Source organism: Pleurodeles waltl, chromosome 7 (genome assembly GCF_031143425.1).
Source record: "Pleurodeles waltl isolate 20211129_DDA chromosome 7, aPleWal1.hap1.20221129, whole genome shotgun sequence".
Classification (NCBI taxonomy): Eukaryota; Metazoa; Chordata; class Amphibia; order Caudata; family Salamandridae; genus Pleurodeles; species Pleurodeles waltl.
In genome coordinates this window covers 1,370,592,534-1,370,618,096 of record NC_090446.1, presented here as the reverse complement: position 1 = coordinate 1,370,618,096, position 25,563 = coordinate 1,370,592,534, and the positions used below count along the sequence as shown (strand labels likewise).

Here is a 25,563-nt window from a genome sequence, read left to right as displayed (position 1 = left end):
ACTTCGGTGGACCCCCACCAAATCATTCCTGGAATCCAGGAATCCCTACTGCGTCATTATTGGAAGCTGGGACCCTAGTTATAGGCAATTTTCACAAGTTGAAACTCAAAACAATACACAGAAATACATCTAACACATACACAAATATTTAAATATTTTATTCAATCTACAAACAAACATAGATAAATCGAAATTTATATTTCAATTGAAAGGATGGAACGTTTCTAAATTGGGTTTTTAATTCTTAAAAATGAAGAAATATCCTAAACTTCAGCACATCACAGTATTTTTTGTTCTTAATGCATGTGTTTCAATTGAGGCCACCCATCATCTATACCAGCCTTTCCCAAACTCTGGGTGGAGACCCACAGGTGGGTCGCCAACCGATTTCTGGTGGGCCAAGAGAGAGTAATAAATAAGGATGCCTTTACATTTCGTATTTATCTTGTCACATTAGTTGCCATTCAAAGACAGAGGTCTAGTATCAGGATATGCCTTCTGACAGATTGCTTCTTATTCTTTTAACATGGGAATTGGTGTTTACTTTTCTTTCTCTGGCTGCAAAAGGAGAGCAGTTTTTAAAGTCAACTATGTGATATCTTGCTGGGGTATATGGAGTGTGAACAGAAAGGCTGTAGGATGTCGTTGTTTGTAAAATACAAAAAGGTAAATATCTGCATATGAACTGTACACATATTTCAGCATAGTTTAGCAATTAGGATAACAAAAATGAAGCACATTTGTTTTCAAATTCTTAAGTATGATGGTCATTGGACAGGCAGGAGTTACTGGGCCCAACCATGGACGCTGAGGCCTTTTACCTCATATGTCCCGGGGCTCGGCCTGCTATGGAGCCTGGGCAACTTGGTCAAGTACCTTTAGTAATTGTCTCTCAGTGGTAACACGGTTGAGCAGTCTAAGACATCTATGACATGGCCATAGAACACAGGCTCACAACATATGCAAAGGAGCAGCAATACATTTGCTTCATGAAAAAAAGGAGTATTTATATGGGACTAAAAAAAGTAAAATAGGGCATTTACAAACAACCTACACAGTCCCCTTATGTCAGGGCTGTAGTGTTCCATAGGTGGGTCCCTGAGTCCCTCTCCCCTCCAGCTAGCAGAAGTGGTTATTCAGGCTAAGTCCCACTATTAGTCTGAGTCTCTGGAGTTTCAATCAGACTCAGGATTAAAGTCAAAAGTGTTCCAGCGCCGCAGTGCTATCTGACAAAGAAGTTCTTGCGGGGCAGTCTGGCCCAAAAATCAGTCATACCTGTACCAGCAAGATCCAAGCAACTGGAGTCTCTAAGTCCGACTCCTTTGCAGACACTAAAGATGCAGTGGCTGCCTCCAATAGATCTTTCACATGCGGCCCAGGAGGCCTGCGGTCAGGTGTCCTCAAGTTCATCACATGCAGTCCTGCAGTAGCCGTGGGGGTGCTTGATGCTACTCTGATGCTTGGTTAGTTCTTTGGGTTTCTTGCCACGTATGGGGGTGGTGTGACAAATCTGGTGCTGGTTCTCAGTTACAGCTTGGGCCCGGTCGGGTCACCATGGTGGTCTCTATCCGCCATCGATGGGTTGACCAGACCATGCATTTTGCGTAATTCTGGTGGCCCCCGGCATACTGGGTCACCATTCCTCCTTTGTGCACAGGCTACGACTGGTCAGCACAGCAGCAAACGTTTCAGCAGCCCCATCTGACTTACATAGTTGCAACTTGATACTGCACATGGGCTACGGCCCAATAAACATGCCAGAAATCTTCACAGCTGCCCTACCTGGCACACAGGGTCGCTGACTTGATACCGCACAAGGGCTATAGCCTGATCAGCATAGCAGTAATCCTCACCTGGTATACGGGGTCGCCAACTTGGGACTGCACACAGATGATGACCCGTTCGGTGCAGCAATGGTCACGGCTCACATCATGACAGTCCTCTGGCATTCAGAGGTCACTGACTTTTCCCTGAACACATCAATGACCTGACCAGTGCAGCAGCCATCTCCTCAGACCTCGCTATAGGTATACAATTGCCAGCATCCCTCCACTGGACCTCACTCCCTCCAATGCTCTACCTCACAGGGCACATTGGGCTTGGCATGCAGGCAGCCACTGGTGCTCAGGCTTCAAGGGCAGGCCGCCTAGGATTCCCTGGGTGACGCCTCCTCACCCACCTGGGAGACTAGCAAGCCTTGTCCCCCAGTCCTGGTCACAAGCAGAAGTCTTGCAGAGTTTCCCCTCCTTGCACTGCCCGACTGGTTGCTTGATTGTTGACAGTCTTTGAGGCCTCAAGCTCCCCCTCTTATAGTCTATTTCCAGAGTCTGAATCTTTGAAGCTTATGTGGAGGGTCCACTTCGTTTTGAAGTGTCCTCTCCTCTATTCTCTCTTCCTCCAGAAAGCAGTCTGTCACAGCATGAGAGACTCCAAATCTGATAGCGCCACAACAGAGGCCATGGGATTGACTAGAAGTTTACACCTGGTTATCAGCCACAGTGATACCTCTATCAAAATGTTACCTTTGGGCATCATCCCTACTCTTTATGATTCCCTTGTCAGTCCCATCTCCTCTCTGCAATGTGCCCAGGCCCCTTCCTAGTGACATCTCTCTGAATCGAAGTGCTCCCTTTGAATGTGCAATACACAAATCTGTGTTGGGGGATTCTTCTACCTGCTCTCCTCATGCTTCTCCAGTTGGCACTTGGGCTCCCAAAACAGAACCCAGAGTGTTCCATGTATGGTACCATTCACAGGCACACATACACCCAACCTATGGAGTACACACGCGGTACAGCACTACATCCTTTATGTATTGTACCATTCACAGGCATACGTACAACCAGCATATAATATATACAAAAACTGCACAGCACTGCATTATCCCTGTAGTGTATCTTTCACAGGCACACATACATCCACATACATCCACATACACACTACACATGCACTTTGAAGCACTACAAATCAAACCGATGTAGACTAAGTGTGAGTTTAGCACACAGCAGCAGAACTTTAAATGAATGAGCCTGTAGGTCCCACTCCACTGACACAGTTAAAGAGGACCTGTTCACTACTACTATTCACTACACTGTATGCTGCTACCATTGCGTTTGTGCTGCTTATCACTTGGTAAAAGCAGTGGCCTTTTACCACTGTGAGGGAAGCACTTTGAGATGCCCTCCAGGGCCAAAAAGACTGCAGTCCACGAGACAGGCTAGTGTCATGTTGCACATGCCTGGTCTGTGTTCGCCTATGGCAACAACAATCAGCATTAGAGATCCAGACATCAAAACAGTTGGGTCACGCAGAGCAGGGGTGAAAGCAAAGTCCCAACAGATGACAACAAAGATTTTAATAGGGTCAAACACTTTTACTTGGCGTTGCACAAATGATAAATATTCCCTGAAACCTGGTTTACACAAATTATCAAAACTGTATGTCTGTGCAAATTTAGTGGCCATTTCTATGTAAAATGTGCTGTCTGTAAATGACAGTGTGCTGCAGCATGATGCTTTAGTAATCTATTTATGACGCTGTGCTCCAAAATGCACCTCCAGCTACATACTACACCCTTACCACTCCCCTGCAGAAACCATTTTCTTCACTTTGAGAGAAGCTAGGATTTTTCACAATCCCCATGACTTCACTATCACCATGCAAACGACTTTCGTGTTCCAAAAGATGACAACAAAGATTTTAATACGGTAAAGATACTTTTACATGGCATTGCACAAACAATAAATATTTCCTGATACCTGATTTAAACATATTATCAAAACTGAATGTCTGTGCAAATTTAGTGGCCATTTCTATGTAAATGTGCTGTCTGTAAATGACAGTGTGCTGCCCCATGATGCTTTAGTAATATATTTGTGATGGTGTGCTCCAAAATGCACCACCAGCTACGTACTACACCCTTACCACTCCCCTGTGGAATACATTTGCTTCGTTTTATGAGAAGCTAGGATTTTTCATAGTGCCTTTGACGCCAGTGATGTAACATTGATGTCAGCACCCCCACTCTAAAATTGTTCAAGCACCACTGGTTTTAAAACAAACCCTTGCAAGTACTCTGAAGCAAGACATGGAGTGAGCCTTCCAGTATTTTCTGCTGCTGCTTTATTAACATCACAAGGCCATTTCAACAGAGAATGTGCTCACTATGTGTAATCATATACAATCATCCCACTTATGAATGACTTTCACATATAAATTGAGAAATATGAATGTAGCCTAACGGCCAGAGCTGACAAATTTGGATCTGAGGAACCGGGTTTTAGTTGAGGCATTGACTTTTAGTGGCCATGCAGTCTACGTTCTCTTGCGGACACCAACTCAGCAGTCTCAGCCAGTCCAGCAGCGGAGGCAGCCTTCTACTGGGCAGATGAAGCACCACAGTCATGCAGCCCCATCTGCAAGCACCACAGTCCCACGCTTCACCCTTACCATCCACCAAATGGCAGGAAGAATAAAAAGCAGCCCCTTACTAACAAAGTGCTTGTGGCATTCTTACAGGAACTCTGTCTCTATTCTCTTTGCTTCAGTGCCTGGATCATCGCTTTCTAGCCACAGAAAGGCAGGTTATACATTTTAACTGCCTAGGAAAGCTGTCCTCATCCTCCATCTTGTGCTGTGAGAAACTGGAGCATCCAAAATGTACGTGCTACAGAGGAACTACATACACACATGGGCTTGACTGCATATCAGCATTTGGCACACAGCGGATTTTTACATGAGAGGGTCAGTAGGCCACGCCGCTCTTACTGACTCAGAAAAAGGTCTGGTAACATCATCAATTTCAAAACATGTTATGCTGTCACCACCGCTTTCTGTGGTATATGCAAAACAACAGTAGTCATCTGTCCACTATACAGCTAGGCTTGGTATGCCCCTTCAGGCCACAAAACAAGTCCTTGACTTTGTAGAATCAAAAATAGGCCTTGGCCTCTTTATACAAGATAGATTAGTGTGACGCTATAGCCAAAGTAAACAATTATGATACCAGACATACAGGCAGTCGATAGGGCAGGGGAACACATCTGTGTATCATGGAAGGACATCCCCGTACCAATAGTAAACATTCTCAATTATTTACATAAAATTCAGATGATGTGCATCATTGATGCACAAAGTAATGTGCAGCAAGGGGCACCCACAGAAGTACAGAAGAGAAGCAGAGTGTGAAGTGCACCGGGAATCAGGGAATTACAGGCTGATGCACACAAAGAAAGCACTACTGATGCATCTCAAGGGAGCACTTGGTTAGAACCTTACAAGAACGTTGTGTGACATACCTCACTGAAGGTGCAGTGCATCAGGTGTGCACTTGGTGAGTTACTGTTTTGGTTCTTTGCTTTGATGTAACACTGGATGATGTAAAATGGGTGCATATGGTGATGAACGATTAGTATGGAATAATGATATGCATCATATCATGTGCAACACCTTCCGCCAGTCCTTGGTTTTTTGGTCAGCAGCATTTTGCATGCTAGGGTTTTTAAGCCTATACATATAATAGTAAAAGGACAACTTGTTTAATCAGACTCCAAAATTCTCTTTGCTGGAAGTAAGAGTACCCTCAGCAGGTGTCACTTGTTGTGGGCTAATTGGCTACTACGCAAATGGACTGAATAATACATATTCTTCCTCTTTCTGAAATTTTGCCTAGAATTCGTTTTTCTGCAATCCTCATATTACGTATGTAGAATTTGGGCCTTCATGTACAAATATTCCTTTTAGGAAATCGTACATTGCAACAAATAATGAGTCAAATTTTGTGATCCCTTAAACAGAATGTGCAAAAAGGATCTGTTAGAAGCAATTTGTGCAGCGATTTCTAACAAATGTTTAGTTCTTTTGGGAATCGACCTATGTATTAATAGGTTGGTTGTCAAAATACTGATTTGTAGCAGGTCACAATTCAACCTACCTCATAGTATGCATTAGGGAGGTTGTACATTGACACCCACTATGATTGGCTGCAATGACAGGTATGGTGGCCTGCTGGAGTCAGCAGAACACCATGTCATCAATTTCTATTAAATAAACCAATTTTTTTTTTAAGATGCATCCCATTTTCCTTAAAGAAAAATGGGATACGTTTAAAAAAGAACAATCATTAGCAAAACCATTAGGTTTCGCCTCTGCAAAATCTATTGGTTTTGTCAATTTTTTTTAAGACATGTTGCACAGTGGCGCTAGCTCGTGTACAACATGCTATAAAGTTGAAAAAAAGAGCTATGACGTGGACACCGTTGACCGTGTCATAGTGTTTTTTTTTTACTTTAAAACATGCTGCACAGCAGCTAGCGCTGGTGTGTAACATGTCTAAAAAACATTGACAAAGCCAATAGATATTTCAGAGGCAAAACCTATTGGCTTTGAAAATGCTTCTTTCATTTACACAAAATTTCAGGTAACACAACTAATGCATGTCAAAGGCAGAGCTGGCTATCTTGGAACTGGGGAACTTAATCACCTCCCCCATAACAGGAAAAAATTAAAGTGTCTATGTGTAATGTAAATAGTGCAATCTAATACCTTCGGGGACACGAGTGAGAGTGTGGGATGTGGCTGAAGCGGGGGGTCGGTAAAATAACAGAGAGCAAGGAGGAGGGAGTGGTGGGTTAAAAGCAGCTCAGGTTTTGTTAAATACAATGGCAGAGGTTGGTGGTTGACACGCTGGGGAGGAGAGAAGACGGCCTGAAGATGCACTCGTATGGAGTGCTCAATAGCAATTTGTTTAAAACAAAAGTACCTTCAGAGTGCATAGCCAGTGGAAGAACACTAGCCATAAGCCAGTGACTGGAAGCTGTACTTGGGCCAAGCTCTATGCCACAACAAGGGCAAGCAGAGCAGGAAAACGTGCAAATTGAAAGCAGATGACGTGTTGACCAATCAGAAGCATGTAAATTAAAGCAGCATTGCAATCAACAAATGGTAAGTAAAGTTAAGTATTGGTAGGTTTTTGGTAGGCTGTATTCCCTTTTGAGATTTTTTTTTTAAATTACAAGAGATTTTGCAACCACAGTGCAAGCGCTGTGCAGGTGAAACCTAAAAATGACATACACCTTTTTTATGAGCAGGAAAATGGTCTCATAGACCACTGCTACTTATAAAACTGTTTTTGGGAACGTTCACAAAGGGGAAGGGGTCCCCTGGGGATCCCTTACAATGTAGATAGCTTACCACCTCCTTTGAGGAGGTGTTAAAATATTAATGTTTTGCGACTAAATTTCTGTTGCAAAACATTAATACATCTCTAGAGGAATCGGTATTTGGAAGAGTCGCCCTTATCACACCCCTTCCAAATATCAATTCAGTATCTATTCCCAAACCCAATTAGTGATTCAATAACATTTAGGGCCAGATGTAGCAAAGGTTTTTACCCATTCTGTGTCTATGGCAAAAAGTGTTTGTACATATGGCCCTTAGTACCATATTACCAAATCGCTAATTGGGTTTGGTGAATTCAAAAATGCCATTCTGCAGTCAGAAAGGCTCTGATTTTATGAATTACATTCTTACCAACTACTAACAGGCATGATAAATCACAGCCTTGGTTTCTTGCCCTACTTGCTAACTAAAATACTACAATACCCTGTAATCTACTTTGGTTAATTTATGATTATTCAGTTCATCATTCTTTACTGCCGTTTTTGTACTCCAGAAATGTCACTTCATGTGATGTTATCAAGAACTCAAACACTTCTGTCACATTTTCCTGAAATACCATAGGTGATCAAATGGCACGTGATGCCATTTCATCTACTTACGGCATGTAGAATGCCATCCGTGGCTGTTTTCAGTTTCAAAATAAAACGTCCTGTTGTATCCACCTATAGGCAGGAGTGAGACCTGAACTGACAAGCTCAAATGAATCACATAGCATTCGTATATGAATATCCTATTTCCACGCAGACTAGATCACATCAGAGGTTTCTGAATTCTGTGCATTTGTAAATATCGCAATTCTTTTAGAAATCACTCACCAGCAATTGTCAAGATTAAGAGGAGATTTCGTCTGAGCCAGCTGCAATGGGTGGACCAACAGTCCTTGATTGGCAGTCTCTCAAGATTCAGGTGGTGGAGATGGTGACCATCTGAAACAGGAACTTCAACGTTGTTGGTCATTTCTAGTTTTTCTACAGGTCAGATGGAAACGGAGGCTGGGAACCTGAAGAGATGGGAGGTAGAGAGAGGAGGAGCAACACATCAAAGAGAAGCAGAAGCAACACATGACGAGAGAAGGAGGTTACTTGCAGCCAGAAGAAAGTGAGAGAGTTCACAATAGTGGTAAGTCACAAAAGAATGACAAAGCTGAGACAGCAGTTGTCATGGGGACTATGATGTCTGGAAAGTAACACACTGTTTTTACTTTGCATCATATGAAAACAGAACACAATGAAGATCAGCAGAAAAATTATGAATTTTTCCTTTCACTTCTGCATCACATTTTGTTACCAGCCACTACTCTTTCATGCCCAAGTAATTACATTATGAAAGATGGCCCAAACCCAAAGATAGACATCATGTAGCCACTAAACAAATGTAATCAGTTAATTTAAATACTCCCTACAAAAGTCAAGTGTTATATATGTGTTGCTCGCCTATAAAGCCTCCTTTTCATGTCTACTTCAGAGGCAGGCAAACTTTGGATTCTACGGATGTCTGCTTTGACTCTGGTTTTTTTTCTACTGTCCAGAAGGTGAACAGTTGCACAGATGCACTTCACACTGCATAATGTGTTACAGAATGGTTCTGTAAAGGTGGGCAAGAAAGTCCCAGAACCAGGTGTTGTAAATACCCCTGTGCTCTCGCTTCTTTCCTGGTTCTCTGTCCAGACTAATGTGTCAGCTGATAAAACATTAATACATAGCTGAAAGAGGGACACTATAGCAGGATGGAAGGTTCTTGACAAAGTGACACACCCTGTAGTATCCTGTGTTTTAGGGTGCTCCTTAACTTCTCAGGCATTGGATGAGGGGATGTATTGCAGACTCACTCTGCAATGGCTACCTTCCACTCGACCTGGGGATTCGTAGGACTATTTCTTTAAATATCAAAATCATCTGAGAAGGCTTTGGTGTCTAGATGCTGGCCAAAGCTGCATCCCCGGAAAAACTCTTTTACTAGCAATCTCCACGTTAACTTTCTAGTACCTAATTTTGATGGGAAACCACAGTAGCAATTAAGGTCGCCGCTCCTGTGAACTCTATTGATAAGTGCGATGACGGATTCTGGAGAAGCCCCACACCAACTCATTATTTGCCTTCAGTACTGAAATATAATTTAGCTCAGACACCCAAGGGCCTAACAGGACCTAGAAGAGGGCTCCAAGCATGATGACCACATTATTTGAAAGATGGTCTATTCTTTCATATTTTGACTTTGACTCCATTATATCCTGTGATTTCAGCAGTATCAATGGTGTCAGATGCAGACTGTTTCGGTTCAAGACTTCGATGGTGGACCAGTCAAACAGTGGCTCTTTACAAAGCGCCAATTTTGGTTAAGAAATATTTTCGGCCTCCAATGGGAGAAACTGTCAAGCAGGCGATCAAAGGCGGGAAGTTTGGGGTTTCCTTTTTCCCCAAACCTACTTCCGTTAAAGGCTTCTTCTTGACAACCACATCTCTCCACCTATAAATAAATGCATGCATGATGGAATGAATGAATAAATGAGCACTGAGCAAGCAAACGACAGAAGGGGAGGAACCTTGATAACAACAAGATGAGTCTTAAGAGTCTTGTGGATGGACCTATAATCCATTGCATAGTGAAGATCAAGAGGGGCGAGTGCCAAAGAACTGTGGCTCAATATGTAAACAATAAGAGAACACAGGCAGGGATGTGGGATGCATATTTTCTGACTGGACAGATGAGGCCAAAGAAAAGAGTGACTTCAAGTTGATTCATTTACAAAAGGGAAACAATGCAATTTGGCACAATGGAAAGAGACAGAGGCCCTCATTATGAGTCTGGCGGTCCTAGGACCACCAGACTCACGGTGGCAGTCGGACCACCCCCAGTGCAGTGGTCTGGCCTCCACATTACAACCATGGCGAAAGCACCACGGCCAGACTGCCTGCACCGCCACATGTGTGCCGGCCGATGGCCTGGCAGTGCTGGTGTTCTGAATCAGATTATGACCCCTGTGTTCGCCAGCTTTTGCATGGCGGTTCCACCCCAATGCAAAGGCTAGCGGAGACAGGGTGCAGGGGGCCCCTGCACTGCCCATGCACTTGGCATGGGCACTGCAGAGGCCCCTATGGGCAGCCCTGTCATGATTTTCACTGCCTGATTTGCAGGAAGTGAAAAGCAAGACAGGTGCTGTCGCACCCAATGCAGCACAACATTACCTCTGGCTCTATTAGGAGCCAGTGTCAATGTTGTGGGTAGTTTCTTACTGTCGGGTATTCCGCCTGCTGGCCCAGCGGGAAACTCATAATAGGGCCAGCGGGTGGAATACTGAACTGGCGAATTCTAGACACGTGAGTTTGGTGCCCACCCAACTCGTAATGAGGCCCGAGTCTTGTTCCTTTAAACTGAGAAGACAGTCTTTCTATTTTGAACAATCTGAAGCCTGTTCAAAAGGTACCTAAACAGAGACAATGTGTTACAGAGTGAAGTCGTGAGGAAATGGCAGCACTAATCACTAGAAGACATCCTTTGGGGTTTTCAGTAAAATTATCAAAAGGAGAAAACAAGGTGAGGTGACTTTGTTCACTGGGGCAACAAAGGAGAAAATGTGTCAGATATCACTTCAAGATTAGGGACACTGGTGGCGGCAGAGTAAAGGGACTCAAGGTGGAGGATACCTATTAGTAATTCAGACAGATGGGTAGCCATCAAATCTGAGAACCTCTGTTTTTTCATAATTCTGTGGGTTTGCTGAACTTCAGTGGGCAACCATTAACATGTAAGAATGAAAACTGAAGGCAAAGTCAAACTTTATGCAATCAAAAAAACATCTGAAGTTCTGTCATTGGCACTAGCTTCTGCTGCTAATGGGGCAACACAGTTACTGAACAGAGTGGGGCTCAAAGATGACCTCAAAGAGACACAACACAGCTAAAATAGGAATTCAGACTGAAAATGGTGGCAGATTGCCTAGGCTGTCTCAGAGAGGTAGGACTTGATACAGCCCAAGGCAAAAGAGACAAAGTCAAATCACTAGAGCCTGCGTATCAGCATGGAATTGGAATGGTCAAGGGTTTTATAATTCACTGAGAGCCACAGGATGGGTGCGGTGACAACAACGCATCTGTTATGTTATGTTATGTTATAAAGGTTTATATAGCGCCTAACTGCCCAACGGCCTCGTAGCGCTTATACTGCCATAACGGTGACATACTGTTTACATTTATACGAGGGTTTTAAGTTTTAAATATCCAAGTCTTCAGTTCCTTTCTGAACGACATCTTTTGAGGGTTTACTCTCATCTTGAGAGGGAGACTATTCCAGAGCAGAGCACCTTGATATGCTACCGATCTTCCTCCCCATCTGGCTTTCCTCGTTGTTGGAATTATGGCCAGATTAGCTGAGGAGGATCTAAGTGGCCTAGCTGGAATGTAAACCTGTGCCAGTGTTTTCAGCATTTCAGGTCCCTTATCAAATATGGATCTATGAAAGTGGCACAGGGTCTTGAACTGAATCCTTTCCGCTACCGGGAGCCAGTGTAGGGAGACAATTCCTGGCCACATTGAATGTTGTTTAGGAATGTTTAGTAGCAGACGAACCGCTGCATTTTGTACCCTTTGTAATCTCTGAATTACATATTTCGGGGAGCCAATAAACAAAGCATTACCATAGTCAATCCTAGCACCAATCAATGCCTGGACAACCAATCTTCTTGCTGGGAAAGGTAAAATAGTTAAAACCTTCCTCAGGGTCCTTAGCAGAGCAAAAGCAGTTCCTGCTATTCTATTCGCATGTTGGGCCATTGAGAGAAGAGGGTCCAGCCATACCCCTAATCTTTTAATGAGACCTTTAGGGGAGGGGAGGGTCGATACTCCTCTCAGTAGGCTGGAGTTAAAAAGGGGAATTTTATTTCCAAAAAACATAACCTCCGTTTTGTCATCGTTGAGCTTTAATTTACTATCAGCCATCCAGGTTGCAACTGCTTTCATACACGGACCTAGAGCTGAGCCCATATCTGGGTGGGAATTAGAAAAGGAGACTATCAGCTGCGTATCATCTGCATATGATACTAGGTTCAGTCCGAACGGCTCAACTATGCCTGCTAATGGCCTCATATAGATGTTAAAAAGTAATGGACTTAAGGCCGAGCCCTGAGGAACACCACAGCTACTGAAGGTGCTCCTAGAGATATACTCTCTATCGAGTACCTGAAATGACCTCCCATATAAAAAGGAGCAAATCCAGTCTAACGCGGGGTACCGGCAATTCCACATCCTCATACCCTTTCTATGAGGATTTTTAAGTCAACTGTATCAAAGGCCGCACTTAGGTCAAGGAGGATAATCGCGGTTTCCATGCCTATATCCATCCTCTTCCTTGCCTCTTCTGTAATGGCAATCAGTGCGGTTTCTGTACCATGTTTAGGTCTAAAACCCATCTGGGTGGGATGTATAAGATTCTTTTCTTCCAGGAGTGTGGATAACTGAGAGTGTACATGTTTCTCCGCCAGTTTGGCAATTAGGGGCAGTAATGAGATAGGTCTATAGTTGCTCAGGATCTTAGGATCTAGGCTGGTTTTCTTCAAAAGTGGCTTGACAATGGCTTGTTTCCAATGGTCAGGTACGGTGCCGTCACTCAGTGAGGTGTTAATAAGATTCTTTATTATCGGCCCTAATGCTGAAATTCCCAAGGATAGAATCTGGTGGGGGGCAGGATCTAGTGGGGAGCCCGATTTTGCTGAGCTCAAAAGATTGGTAACTCTGTCCAAACTGATAGGAGTAAAGTTTGTGAAAAGGGTTAACTCCCCGATCTCTTGGCTTATTCTTTTCTGCTTGTTATTAGGGGAATTGGGAAAGGCTAGATAGATATTCTGGATTTTATCCAGGAAAAAACTAGCCAAATCTTCTACATGTTGTTGGGGGGAGTCCCTAATTTCTGCCTCCTCTCTTGGATGGATAAGATCTTTTAGGGCATTAAAGATCTCCTTGGGTGAGTTGGCAGCTGCTTCAATTTTTCCTGAGTAATAGGTCGCCTGAGTTTTTTTAATTTCCAAATGATAATCTCGGATCAGATTTTTATAATCCCTTTTCATGGATTCATCTTGGGTGCAGCGCCATCTCCTCTCTTGTTTCCTGCACTCTCTTTTCTTCTCTAATAGGCATGCATTGTACCATGGAGCCGACTTCTTACGCCGGGTGCTTTTTGACGAGGAGAGGGGTATAGTCTCCTCTAGGCTGTTCTCTATCCATTTATTAACAGAATGCGAAAAGTCTGTTATGTTATTTGTATTTATACTTCCTGGTCTATTTTTCTCCAAAGCGGAGACAAAATCTGAGGATTTTAATCTGTACCATTTCCTTCTGCGGGGGAGTGCCCCCATATAAGGGATCTTGTAGTGCGTGAGATCTACGACTAGCCTAATGTAATTTAGGGAGGTGTCAAGACCCATGTCAGCGCCATGGACAGGTTAAGAAGTCCAGTGTGCACAGTCCAGAGCAGCAGACTTTGAAAGAACGCAAAAGAGCTGAAAATGTACATATCTTAACATTTTAGCTTGAATAACAGGAAAAAATATGGCTGTAATCTATTAGATTTTTTCTACTGTGGTACCTCATTTGCCTTAATAAGTAAGGTGGGATCTCTGGGGAGCAACGGTACCGATCGAGGTTGTGGCAAATCACCACTGGAAACACTCATCAGAGATTGGGCCAAGACACGGGATCAAGAGGAGACCCTACCATTAAATTGTAACTTTTGGAAACCTCCTCTCCTGCGAGCGGTTGGGTAACTTTTTTGGTATTTTTGTTATATTAACACATGAAACATGAAGTGACTATAAGAACATATCTATGGCTGTTGTTGCAAACATATAATAGGGATTGCTCATTACTTTCTCAATATAGACCACAGTTCCCTATAAACCTGTAGGGACCATCTAACCACATTCAGTGCCCTGGCAAGAAGCGTTCTCATGTTTAACATGGAGCATTGATGCTGAAACAGGACATCCAGAGCCTCCAAGCATTTCATGCATCCATGGGCGAAATCTGGGACGGGAGATGGGAAGTTTCACAATCATGCATTTGCAGGGGCGTAGCTTCAGGGGGTGTTTGGGGTGTTACACACCCCTAATAAATGTATTTTATGAACGATAGTTGGGTACAGGTGCTCTCAGTCAGGTATTGTGAGATGTCAGTCGAATTTCAGCAGAAAATTTACAAACACACAAAACCGTGCACACACACTCTCACTCTCTGCTTTGAAAGTCCTCAAACATATTGGTTATTTCACAAAATATTGTGTCTTCACTCTTAGTACTCTTACCAATCCGCATTCGTCTGCCGTTTAGGCCCCTCTTATGCACCCTGCTTTGCACCATGCTTTTTGTATAAAGTATTTAAACAGTATATGCCAGTCTAAATGTCTGAAAATCTGAAGTTTACACCCCCCAGTCTCACTGACCAAGCTACGCCCCTAGCTTTTGTTGATGCTTCAAGCCAAACACTTAAGTCCTATTTATAAGTTCTTTCAGCCGAGGGGTCCGGAATTACCAGAGTTGGATCAACCATTTCTGGCCAGTAAATCCACCCCGAACCGTGCAATTACAAGTTTCACGTGCTAGAATAACTATACACACATACTTTTATGGGGCGAAAAATGCAACAATTCCCTAATCAGGCTGGTTTAATGGCTCCCATTTATCACCTGCTCTAGGCATAATGGCCAGTGCAGGTGAGAGGTCAAGTCCGCAGACAGTTCCTGCTGCCACCAATGTAGCTGTGGTAGCCCACTGCCTGTGCTGCTGGTGAGGTGTGGACACTCTAAGCCACAGCCCTCTACCTAAGGGTCAGGGCAGTAATTGCTACACTGAGGGGAGGGGGCATGGAGCAAGAATTGTGCTGGAGGTCATGAAAGGAAGGCTGAGGGGAGAGTTCCACCCTGATACTTCAGAGGGAAGTAAAATTGCACCAAGGTGCTGAAACACTTATAATTGCCTGGAACAGTATTCCCCCTGGAGATACAACTTCAAGTCATTTGTAATCAGGCTCTTACAGTATGCACCTTTCCTAAGTTAGTGATTCCAGATCTCCAAACCACACAGCAAGGCAGTTTAGGGGTTAGAAAATCAATCCATCCCAACATTACAGAGATAGCCCTCCCGCTACCTCCACCCAGAACTGATCGAATGATCATGCAACCATTAATAATATGCAATAAATCGATCTATGTACAGTGACAGCACAAGCATAGGGGTTCATAGTCTCACTGCATGTGCAACAGATGGACCCTAATATAGTACAGCCTGTGCAGATAATTATACTGGATCAGTCTGTATCTAACAAATGGGCGTCTCTCCAGGAGTCATGTGGGTTTCCCTCCATTCTTCCTCGGACAAATCCCCTAGATCGGCCCCCAATGTAATTTTGCTCTACAGAAGTGTGGCTGGTGAACTGGTTACAGGGGCTCTGCATTCTTCAAAGATTTTCTAAAATAAGTCCTGAGCTTGGCTTTAATTTGGGTGCGGTCTGCAAGAGCATCAGATCTACTGAGATAAGAAATTGAGACGGCAGATACTTGTAGAGAATTTATTATTGCAGATCTTTAAAAGCCACCTTATGATTTAAGCACACATCTCTCAGTATAGTGATTCCCATGCAGCCCTACCAAGTAAGCCCTGATACAGTGAACTGCTTCAACCACGATCCCAACCAAAGGTTCCTGGGTCAGATGGCTTTGGGTAGCGTAATATAGTGCCCAACCCTTCTATATGCAACTTATGTACTCAATGTGTGTTAACTGCATTACTCTGTGTCCATTTAAATAATTGTAGTAAGTGCCTTTATATTCACTTTAATGAGAGCCACCCGGATACTTAGTTGAATTATGATAGGTTTATTCACTGGTAAAGAAAACGCATGCTTTCTTTAAACTGCATTTGATATAATGGTTTATGCTGTTTTCATTTAGAAACAGTTTTGAGCCTAATGCTGACATAAGCAGTAACTAGACTTTTGCGCATGTTACGTTTGATAAAATATTATTCAAGTGTCTTGTTGTCTCTCCTCTGCAGGTGCCTTCTCAATGTTCTTGTTAAGTTAGAATAGACATTGTTCAGTTCGTTAGATGGGAGGGGAGGAGACAAACAGTGGGAGAAACTATCCTGTACCAGGCAGAATATGACTGCTTCTTTGTTGGAAACTGGTTAACTAGGGAGTCCACCCACTCTCTGAATACACTGTTTTTTCATACAAGTTGATGAGGAGAAGCTTTCTAGAATATTCTTTAATACTTTGATTTCGTGCTCCCTAAAATAGCAGACTAGACCCAGTCATGACTTTTGCTGTGAGAAGACTCAGCAAAAGTCATGATAATAAAACCCTTACAATTTGGACACCATCCTCTCTGTTGTTCTTGTGGGGCCACATTGGTTTCACTGTATTTGCAACGTACTTCTGATTTTAGTTTCTTTATCATATTTCAAGTCGACAATCAAAGCTCCATATGACCAAAGGGGAAACATTTGATTGTTTCACCAAGAGAATAGGATTTAAGAAACCCAGCTCTAAGAAGTGGTAGCCACGAGGATACCTTGTACTGAGGGGAGCTAAAATACTCTGGAAAAGATCTAGAGCATGCACAAGTCCAGTTCATAGGGTGACAAAAGCAAAAACAACAGATGATGGAAGGAATGCTGAACAATGCAAACATTCACCCCCAGTTTGAAAAGATCTGGGTTAGATCCATATTTTGTTTGCTCACCATGCCACCCCAGTTTGGACCCAACCATATGCAAATCAGTCTTGACCCTGTTCCTCATGGTAACAGTCCAGCCCAAACTGCCAAGTCAGGTCCTCCCTGGATGAGAAACAAGCATCCTGGGACCTATTTTAGGGTATTACTCTTCATTAGCCAGGCTAGCTTGATTCCAGTGGCATAGAGAGCATGGGACTCACGTCTGGGCATACCCGGCGCACTTAGGGCTACAAAAGCAAAAAGAACAGATGATGGACAGAATGCTAAACAATGCAAACATTCACCCCCAGTAGCAAAGATCTGGGTTTAATCCATTGTTTTTTTACTCACAATGCTACCCCAGTTTGGACCCAACCATATGTAAATCAGTCTTGACCCTGTTCCTCATGGAAACAGTCCAGCCCGAACTGGCAAGCCAGGTCCTCCCTGGACCAGAAACAAGCATTCTGGGACCGGTTTCAGGGTATCACCCTTCATCAGCCAGGCAAGCTTGATTCCAGTGGCATAGTGAGCCCGGGCCCACATCTGGGCATAACCGGCGGACTTAGGGCAAAAAAAGCAAAAAGAACAGATGATGGACGGAATGCTGAACAATGCAAACATTCACCCCCAGTCGCATAGTTCGGGCTGGAATGGTCCCATTGGGAATAGGGGCAAGACTGATATTGCATATGGCTGGATCCAAACTGGAATGGCAAGAGTAGCAACAAAATGATGGATTTAGGCCCAGATCTGTGTACTGGGGGTGAATGTTTGACATTGGTCAGCATTCTGTCCATCACTTGTTCTTTTTGCGAAAGTCCAGTCCATGGCCTTAAAATTCACTGCCCAATTTGGAAGATTAGCAGTGTTCTGACGGATCTGAAGACGATCACAGTGGCAGAGCAGTGAGTATAAATAGGGTTGCATGTCGCAATTATTTATGTCAGCCTTGCTGTGTTGCGTCACTCTTGTGTGTGTGTGTCTTGCATTGTAGCGACGTATCTGGTCTAATTCTGTGAAACCAATCATGCCTACTGTTCAGTTGAAGTTGTTATTCAGCAGGAGCATGGCCGGATGCTAACACGGCAAGACATGGCTCCGTGAGCTCCCGCTCACGAAACCCCCGTCAGCTGTAATCTTAAGATTTTAGGGGGACCTGTGGGACCAGACAAATGCATCAGAACCCCCCCACCCTCCACTGGGGCTCCAGCATGGCACCCACCTGGAGCCAAGTGGCCAGTGGAGTCCGCTGTAAGCTCCACGCAGCCTGGCAGCTGGCCAGGGGACAGCGGCTGAGGGCCAACCAAGGTAGTACACCACTGGGGTGCCCCCTCTACTGTAGCAAATTGATGGTCAGCAGAGAGGATGAACTGCAAAGGCAGGGGCCATGTTTATGTGATGCCACACGCGCTGGGTGGGCTGCATGGGGATGGTTACCAGTGGCATTAACAAACTCCCATGAGGAACCGAACCTGGAAAATGCAGACACGTCAGCCCACAATCGCATATCAAGTGCCCCCCCAGGCCACCTCGAAAAGGATTGTTGCACTGATGGGCTGGGTGAAGCCTCAGAGGTCTGGGATGGCCCTCTTTGTCGTGGGGCTTGAATTCAAGGTAGGGCACGGTTGCCATATCCCTGGTATAGAAGCCCTAAGCGCTGTAGATGGACTCTGAAGGGCAGAAGAGGTTAACCAGGCCCGACACAGCACAGGTTTGTGGACTCTCGCTGAGCCCCATTAAAGACTGCTGAGGAGAGGAGAGGGGAGCCTCCATAGACCCCTCGCTGGGGAGCGCAAATACAGCCCCTGCTCCCCAGGATCAACTACGTCTCGGGACTGGCTGAGGAGAGGAAGGCTTTTTCTACTGGGCTGGTCCCCCACCCTAAATAGGTACTAGGGGACTGACTAAGGCTGTGGGCCTTTAATTGGAGGGGGAGCCTGGGTCCTAATGAACTGTGGCAGAGAGGCCTTGCTGGCAGAGGAGAAGGGTGATCAGATTTTTGGAGCGGGCCGAGGATATAAATATGGTATCCTCCCTCGAGAACTGGCTGTGGGATGAGGTGGCTGAGCAGGGCCTCTTCTCCTTTTAGGCCCTTGAACATGCTCATAGAGTGTCTTCTCGGCTGCTACCGCTCGGCGCCCTGCCTCAACCAGTGGTTGTTAAACTATTGTATTATGGGGATAGAAACTACATTATTGCACAGGCAACCAGTGAAGACCTCAACATGGACAACAGCAAAAATAATTATTTTCCCTGACTTTACAAAAGAGGTTCAGAAACAAAGCTTATCCTTCTAGGAAGCCAAGGGGCAACTCAGAGCCTGCGGTCTACAATATTCAATGCTGTTTCCAGTAAAGCTGAGAGTGGTCACGCCTGAGGGAGTACAATTTTTCCAGTCCCCTCAAGAATTAAGGGACTGGTTGGAGGTTCACCCATAAGCCGGACCAAGTGGCCACAATCATAAACAAGCACCTCAACGCCAAAAACAATGACATTTCAAGAGGATGCCCGACGGCAGCCTCTGCCTCCTGCAGAGATGCAGAGAGAGCAGAGGTGGGCACTTGCTGCAGTAGCGGCAATGCAAGGAGAGGATGGCAGTCTGGTGCCCTTTCCAGATCTGGGGGCCTCTCAGGACTCCGCTGTCACATCTGACTTTGGCTGGGAGACCTCTAATCTACCTGTAAAAACTCCAAGAACAGATGATGACCTAATTTAGTAACTATGAAGGCTCTCAATTTCTATAAAATAGAGCCCCACTGGCCCCACGAGAGGCACTGTAGACTGTTGTTATCAGTTCCAAAGAATTAAGTCCCTTCGGGATCCATTACTGTTATTTTGTTGAACCAAATATTGGCTACATGGGTGATACACAGTAGTGGTGTCATGCACCAGCCACAACCTTCACTCACCCCCCGGACGATGTATGATTGGATGAGGGTACCACTGCAATTGCAACTGCTCAGAGGTTTGATGAATGTTTGAATGAGTGGACATGTGCTGCTTGTACTGGGGAGTGGGAGTTGGGAAGTTTATGTTCCTATTTTTGTTACAGAGGGATACAATCCATGCAAAGCCTTAACTATGCAGCTTACGTCCTTTGCAGGGAGGGATAACCTGCTATTCTGGAAGTCAACACTAGTGTGTGAATTAGAGAATCAACTCAAACATGTTCAATGGCTACTTCCCTGAATTATAAAGTACTCACATGGAACATCAGGTGGCCGGAGTTCAATAACCAAGTTACTCAAAGTTTTTTCCCACCCAGTTAGATGGGGTGTCCAGATAGCACTTCTCCAAGAGACCAACCTTGACACTAAGAAAGAATTTGTATTACGGCGTAAATAGAGAGGCTAAGTATTCTGTACAATGTACTCCGTATATACTAGTGAGGTCCTCATTAAGATAATGCCCGGGGTCCCGTTCCAGCACACTCGATCCCTAATTGGCCCATGACTGGATGGCAGAGGTTACAATAGGGAACATCCATGGCCCAAATACTGACCATGCGGCCTTACTGGCCTCCCTGTCCAATCAACTGACCCCCTACTTAATGGGCTGATTGTATTGAGAGGAGATTTTAATTGCATTGCGGATCCCTCCATAGACAGGTCACACCCCTCCCCTCTGGGATTCACATATATCTTGCAGCGCCAAAGCTTTTGCCGCCTTGCAGTCAGAAGATGGTCTAATTGACTTGTGAAGGGCCCATCATCCCAGAGAACGCAACTACTCATTCTGCTCCCCTTCTATCAGCGTCATGTCCACTTGGACACTTTTTTGTGGTTGCTGGATATCCATGAAATTAATACCGACTCTGAATATTTACCTAGAACTATATCGGACTACAACCCCCTACTACTAAGTCGATACTGGAGTCGACCCCGAGGTCCCATAACCACATGAAAGCTTAAACCAGAATCAGTGGAGGACCAAGTGTTCCGAGACACTATTAGTACTGCCATAACAGTTTATTTTGAGACTAATACAGGGTTACCCTGTCCCTGGTAACAGAGTGGGAGTCATTTGAAGTAGTGGTCAGAGGTTGCTGTATCTCTGCGTATACTGCACACTATTGCGGGAGATTGAGGCGGCAGAAAGGGAGCTAAGAACGCTGGAACAGAGCAGACCAGATAACCCAGACCTTCAGTCTGACTTCTTGGAGACCAAAGACAAAGTGGCAGAAGGGGTGGAAAGATTACAATGCTTTGATTATAAACCTACATGACCCGAGCATACACAGAGGGAGACCATACTGGGTCACCCCTGGTGTGGCTAGCAAGCCCAGCTAAGAGGTGAACAGTAATAGTGCAGCTTGAAGCTTGCTAAAATCGCAAGGTTTACTGGCAAGTTGACATTAATCAGAAGGTTTTCTCCTACTATTTTCACTTATATCACAGTTCTACCTAAGCCACGATCCCAGAAATTTGTAAGTTCTTGTCGAGGGTGGAAATATCAACACTTCCACCTCTAGATGCCAGGGCCCTTGGTCAAGATATTGACCTCAAGCGGTCCAGTGAGGGGTCGGGTTAGGCGCACAGCGAGCGCCTCCTTTGATGCATGTGTGACTATAAGGGGACACTCTCCCTCCTGGAGTTTTGGGGCAAGTAGCCTTTAGACTTGGGGCTTACGCTATGTAGTTCCTCGCTTCAGGTAGGCCACATTAATTCTCACTATATTTTACCCACTCTCTTACTGAGTGTTGGATGTTCTTCTCTGCAATGCATGACTTTAAGGGATCCTAGGTCCTGAAGAATGCCCCCAGACCTTCCTTGGCTCATTGTAGAGGGGAGAAACATGTCAACCACTTGTTTTTAAATAGGTGACCCAGTGAGTCCTAGGCCTCACAGAGATCTCCCATGCTTGTTTTTAACACACCAGCAGACACCATTATTAAAAGTGTACATTTCACACTGGTAACTGCCTAGGTGTTTTCATATTTTCCCTAGCTTAGCTGGAGCCCACAATTTCCAAAAAGTAAGAATTTACGCACTCCCTCCCGTTCCTTTAACGGTGAGGTTGAGTCCGCCCAGGTGGAATTGTCCTACCTGGGTGGGGCTAGGTGGTCAAATGAGGAAGCATGACACTATATAGTGTGTGAGACCACCTAGTCCGTAAAGGAAATACCCCCCCATCACCCCTTTACGACCCTTCACAGCACTCATTCACCATTTACTCACCTAGTGAGGTTAAGGAGCCCCAGTTACATTTCCCCCGGGTATAGCTCCTCATTATAAGTGAATACCATACCTTTTTGTGTTTTTGGCAAGATATTAGGCTCTCAGAGATCCGTGCAGCCACCAAGATCCAGGCATGGATGGCCTCCCTAACACGCTTTTCTTGACCTATATCGTGAACTTGGCCCCTCGAATAGTAACTATCTGTAAGGCGACTGGGGGGGGGGAGGTCACTGCCTTTGTGCACCCAAGAAACACTCATTATTCTTCTACTAAAGCCAAGAAAGTAGCCCACGGAAATTACTGCGTATCGTTCGCTATCCATGCTGGATATGGATTATAAAATACTCAGCAGAATTTTAGCTACTGGATTTCTCCGGCACATGCCAGTCCTTGTCCACCGTGACCAAGCAGGGTTTATACTATTGTGTGGTAATTTTAGTTATAGCTCCATGCGTGTTATTTTAGCACACTAGGCCTGCTGCTGTGCACTTTAACCTAGATGTATTATATTCAGCTTCGTTCGTTATTTTAACAATAGCCATATTTGCGGTCTTGTTTTATTTCTCCCTATCTAGTAGTTCTTTTCTCAGGCCAGCACTACGTTCTTAAACAAGACATTCTTGTTGACTCTGTGCTTCTCTCAAGGCTGCAGTGAGATAGGTTGCCGGTAAAATGTGGTAACGCTTTGTCTTTGGTATTCATAGAAATTTACACATCCTCACGTAGGGACATTTTCTTGGAACATCAGCTGTTTTATTATAAAAACACTTCACTGTCCCATACACGTTAGAGGGAGATTCCAGCCAGATGAACACAAATGTATGCTGATTGCTGAACGCTTCGTTACAGCTGCTTATGCAGACTTCAGGCCTTTGCTCAGGTATGGGGGATGATGTCTTCCCAGGGGAACCTGAAGGGCAGAACTAGAGCTTAACATGCTGTGCTCTAATATAGCCTAGGTAGGAATTAGTCTATTGACTTTAGTGACAACATGGTAGCGTTATTTTTATGCTTTACTCTCCTTGTCACAATTTTAATCCTGTCATGCTTTATCGTCCTGGTTATTGCAGTACATGCCTTATTATCTAAGATGCAGTTGCTTCATTAAAACCTCATTGAAACATACACTGCCTTTATCCGTCATTGTATATGTGAGACCAATGTAACTGAGAGAAACGGATGAGATCTGAGTGACCACGATTTTCCTGAGGAATCATTGTGTCATGCGCTCGGCTACCCAATCATCGCTGCTCTTGGGTAGAGATGAGGCACTGCTAGTTAGCCGGAGCAAAACCTGTATTGGGGCGACAGGTGTCACCTGTAGTGGGTTAGACTCAGTCTCCCAAACTGCAGGTGATTCTGCCGCTCAAATCCAGTAATCTCATTAGAATAATGAGAGCCTACGCTACAATACCTAGCCAAAATACAGTTCTAAATATTAACGGAGCTGCTGGCTTGTCATGCTCATAGAAGGGAGGCCTTTGAGGGGCTCTGTGTCGGAGGACAGCAGCAGTATTTTGCACTGTACATGGACGACCACCTGTTATTGTTCAAAAACAATGACAGAGCCCTGGGAGGGTCGAGAACCTTGCTGGAACTCTTTGGCTCACTTTAAGGGCTTTGCATGAACTGTAAAAATATCCTGTCTATTTTCCACATCGGCTTCTCACCCAATCCCTGATGACCTTGGGAACCTGCACTGGGTGTATACCATATCTGGTTGTGCATGTGTATCATGACCCACTAGATCTCCTGAAAGGCAATGTGAGAGACCATACGGGCATCGCAGCCGTATTAATTTTTGGGAGTCGCTACCCCTGTCAGTGGCGGGACAGGGGGCTCTGCTGAAGATGATATCCTTGTCCCACCTCCTTTACTTCTTTATTACATTACTTTTGTGGATTCCAGGTGCGATTTTCAAAGAACTAAACTACCTCACCACAAGCTTTCTGTGGTGTTCCGGCTAGAGAAGGGTGGCCTTGACCACAAGTCAGAGGCCAATAGAGGACAAAGGAATGGCCATCCCAGACTTTGAGTCCTATTATCTCAGGGCCAACTACAGTGGTTGATCCAATGGATAGCAAACCGTACCAGCCCTGGCAGAGAGGCAGGCCCCTTTGCGTCAGATGTGCAGGTACTGGCCAAGACATCACTCCAGATACCCCCTCCTAGTGCTTAATGACACCACAGAGCTTGGAGTGCTACACTACTGTTGGTTCCTGTGCCTCCAAAAGACTAGGAACCACACGTACGAAGGATTTTGCACATCACAAACTGCGAATTTGGCTGTTTGCATTGTGCAAAGTGCACTTCCCCATGTACAAACCCAGTTTTGCGATTCAGTAAACTTTTTACTGAATCGCAAAATGGGATTGCGACTCGCAATTAGGAAGGGGTGTTCCCTTCCTAATTGCGACTCGCAGTCCCATGTATGATTGTTTTGTGACCCCGAATGCATAACAATCGCAGTTAGCACCAATGTCACACATTCGCAAACGGGAAGGGGTCCACCTTGTGAATGTCCCTGAAAACATTTTTTCAGAGCAGGCAGTGGCTCTGAAAAAATTAAACAAAAACGTTTCATTTTTTGTTTTTGTAATACATCTCGTTTTCCTTTAAGGAAAACGGGCCGCTTCTAAAAAAAAAAAAAATGCTTTATTTAAAAGCAGTCACAAACATGGTGGTCTGCTGTCTCCAGCAGGCCAACATCCCTGTGAGGGCCGCCATTCCCAAGGGGGTCGCAAATTGAGAACTACCTCATGAATAATTATGAGGTGGGCATTCGCGACCCCCTTGCGAATCGCTAATAGTGTCAATGATACTATACTACATTCGGATTTGTGAGTCACAAATCCAAACTTTGGTACATGTAGCCCTAGGTGCCTTGTACCTTACTCCCCAGACATACCGTTGTGATTTCTGGCAGAGTTTCCCCATGGAGGCGCATGGAGGGGACTCTTCGACTCTATGGGGTGGAGACCATTCTGCCATTTGAAAATTTCAGCTCGAATTATGATCTACCCCAGGGCCAGTTCCTCTTAAATAGGGCGGTCACAAGAACAATCAGCATACTTTGGAACTGCTCCCTTCTAGTGTCTGTCAGTATCTTACTGTAGCAACAGGCTCGTCCAAGGCAACTGTCTCTATAGAAGATTGCATGGAGATAATAATGCTTCCCCTAACTTCCCTTAACCCCTTCTGTGCCCAGGACGTAATGGTTACGTCCTGAGGCACAGTGCTGCTGTGCCCAGGACGTAACCATTACGTCCTGTGCACAGAGCCCAGAGGGAGCGCTAGCGCTCCCTCTGTGGGGTTCCCCCCCACCCCCCCAAGTCAGGGATGGAAGGGGAAGCCCTTCCCCTCCCACCCCCGACCCCCCCAACTCCCCCTGTGACGTCAGCGCGCGAGTGCGCGCTGATTAGTCACAGGGTCTCCCCCGAGAGGCTTCAAAGGGAAGGAAATGTATTTCCTTCCCTTTGAAGTCTCTCACAGGGTTTCAAAAGCC

The 25,563-nt window shown here is 44.9% G+C and overlaps 1 protein-coding gene across 2 annotated transcripts in view; it reads right to left on the bottom strand.

Annotated features, from left to right (window-relative positions):
• The window catches only part of LOC138246326 (excitatory amino acid transporter 2-like), a 1,049,947-nt gene that overhangs the window by 819,727 nt on the left and 204,657 nt on the right, over positions 1 to 25,563 (bottom strand). For both annotated transcript variants that reach the window (XM_069200834.1, XM_069200835.1), the window contains exon 2: positions 7,995 to 8,179. In XM_069200834.1, the coding sequence (XP_069056935.1) occupies positions 7,995 to 8,136 (142 nt within the window). In that variant the 5' untranslated portion in view covers positions 8,137 to 8,179. The remainder of the gene's footprint in view (positions 1 to 7,994; positions 8,180 to 25,563) is intronic.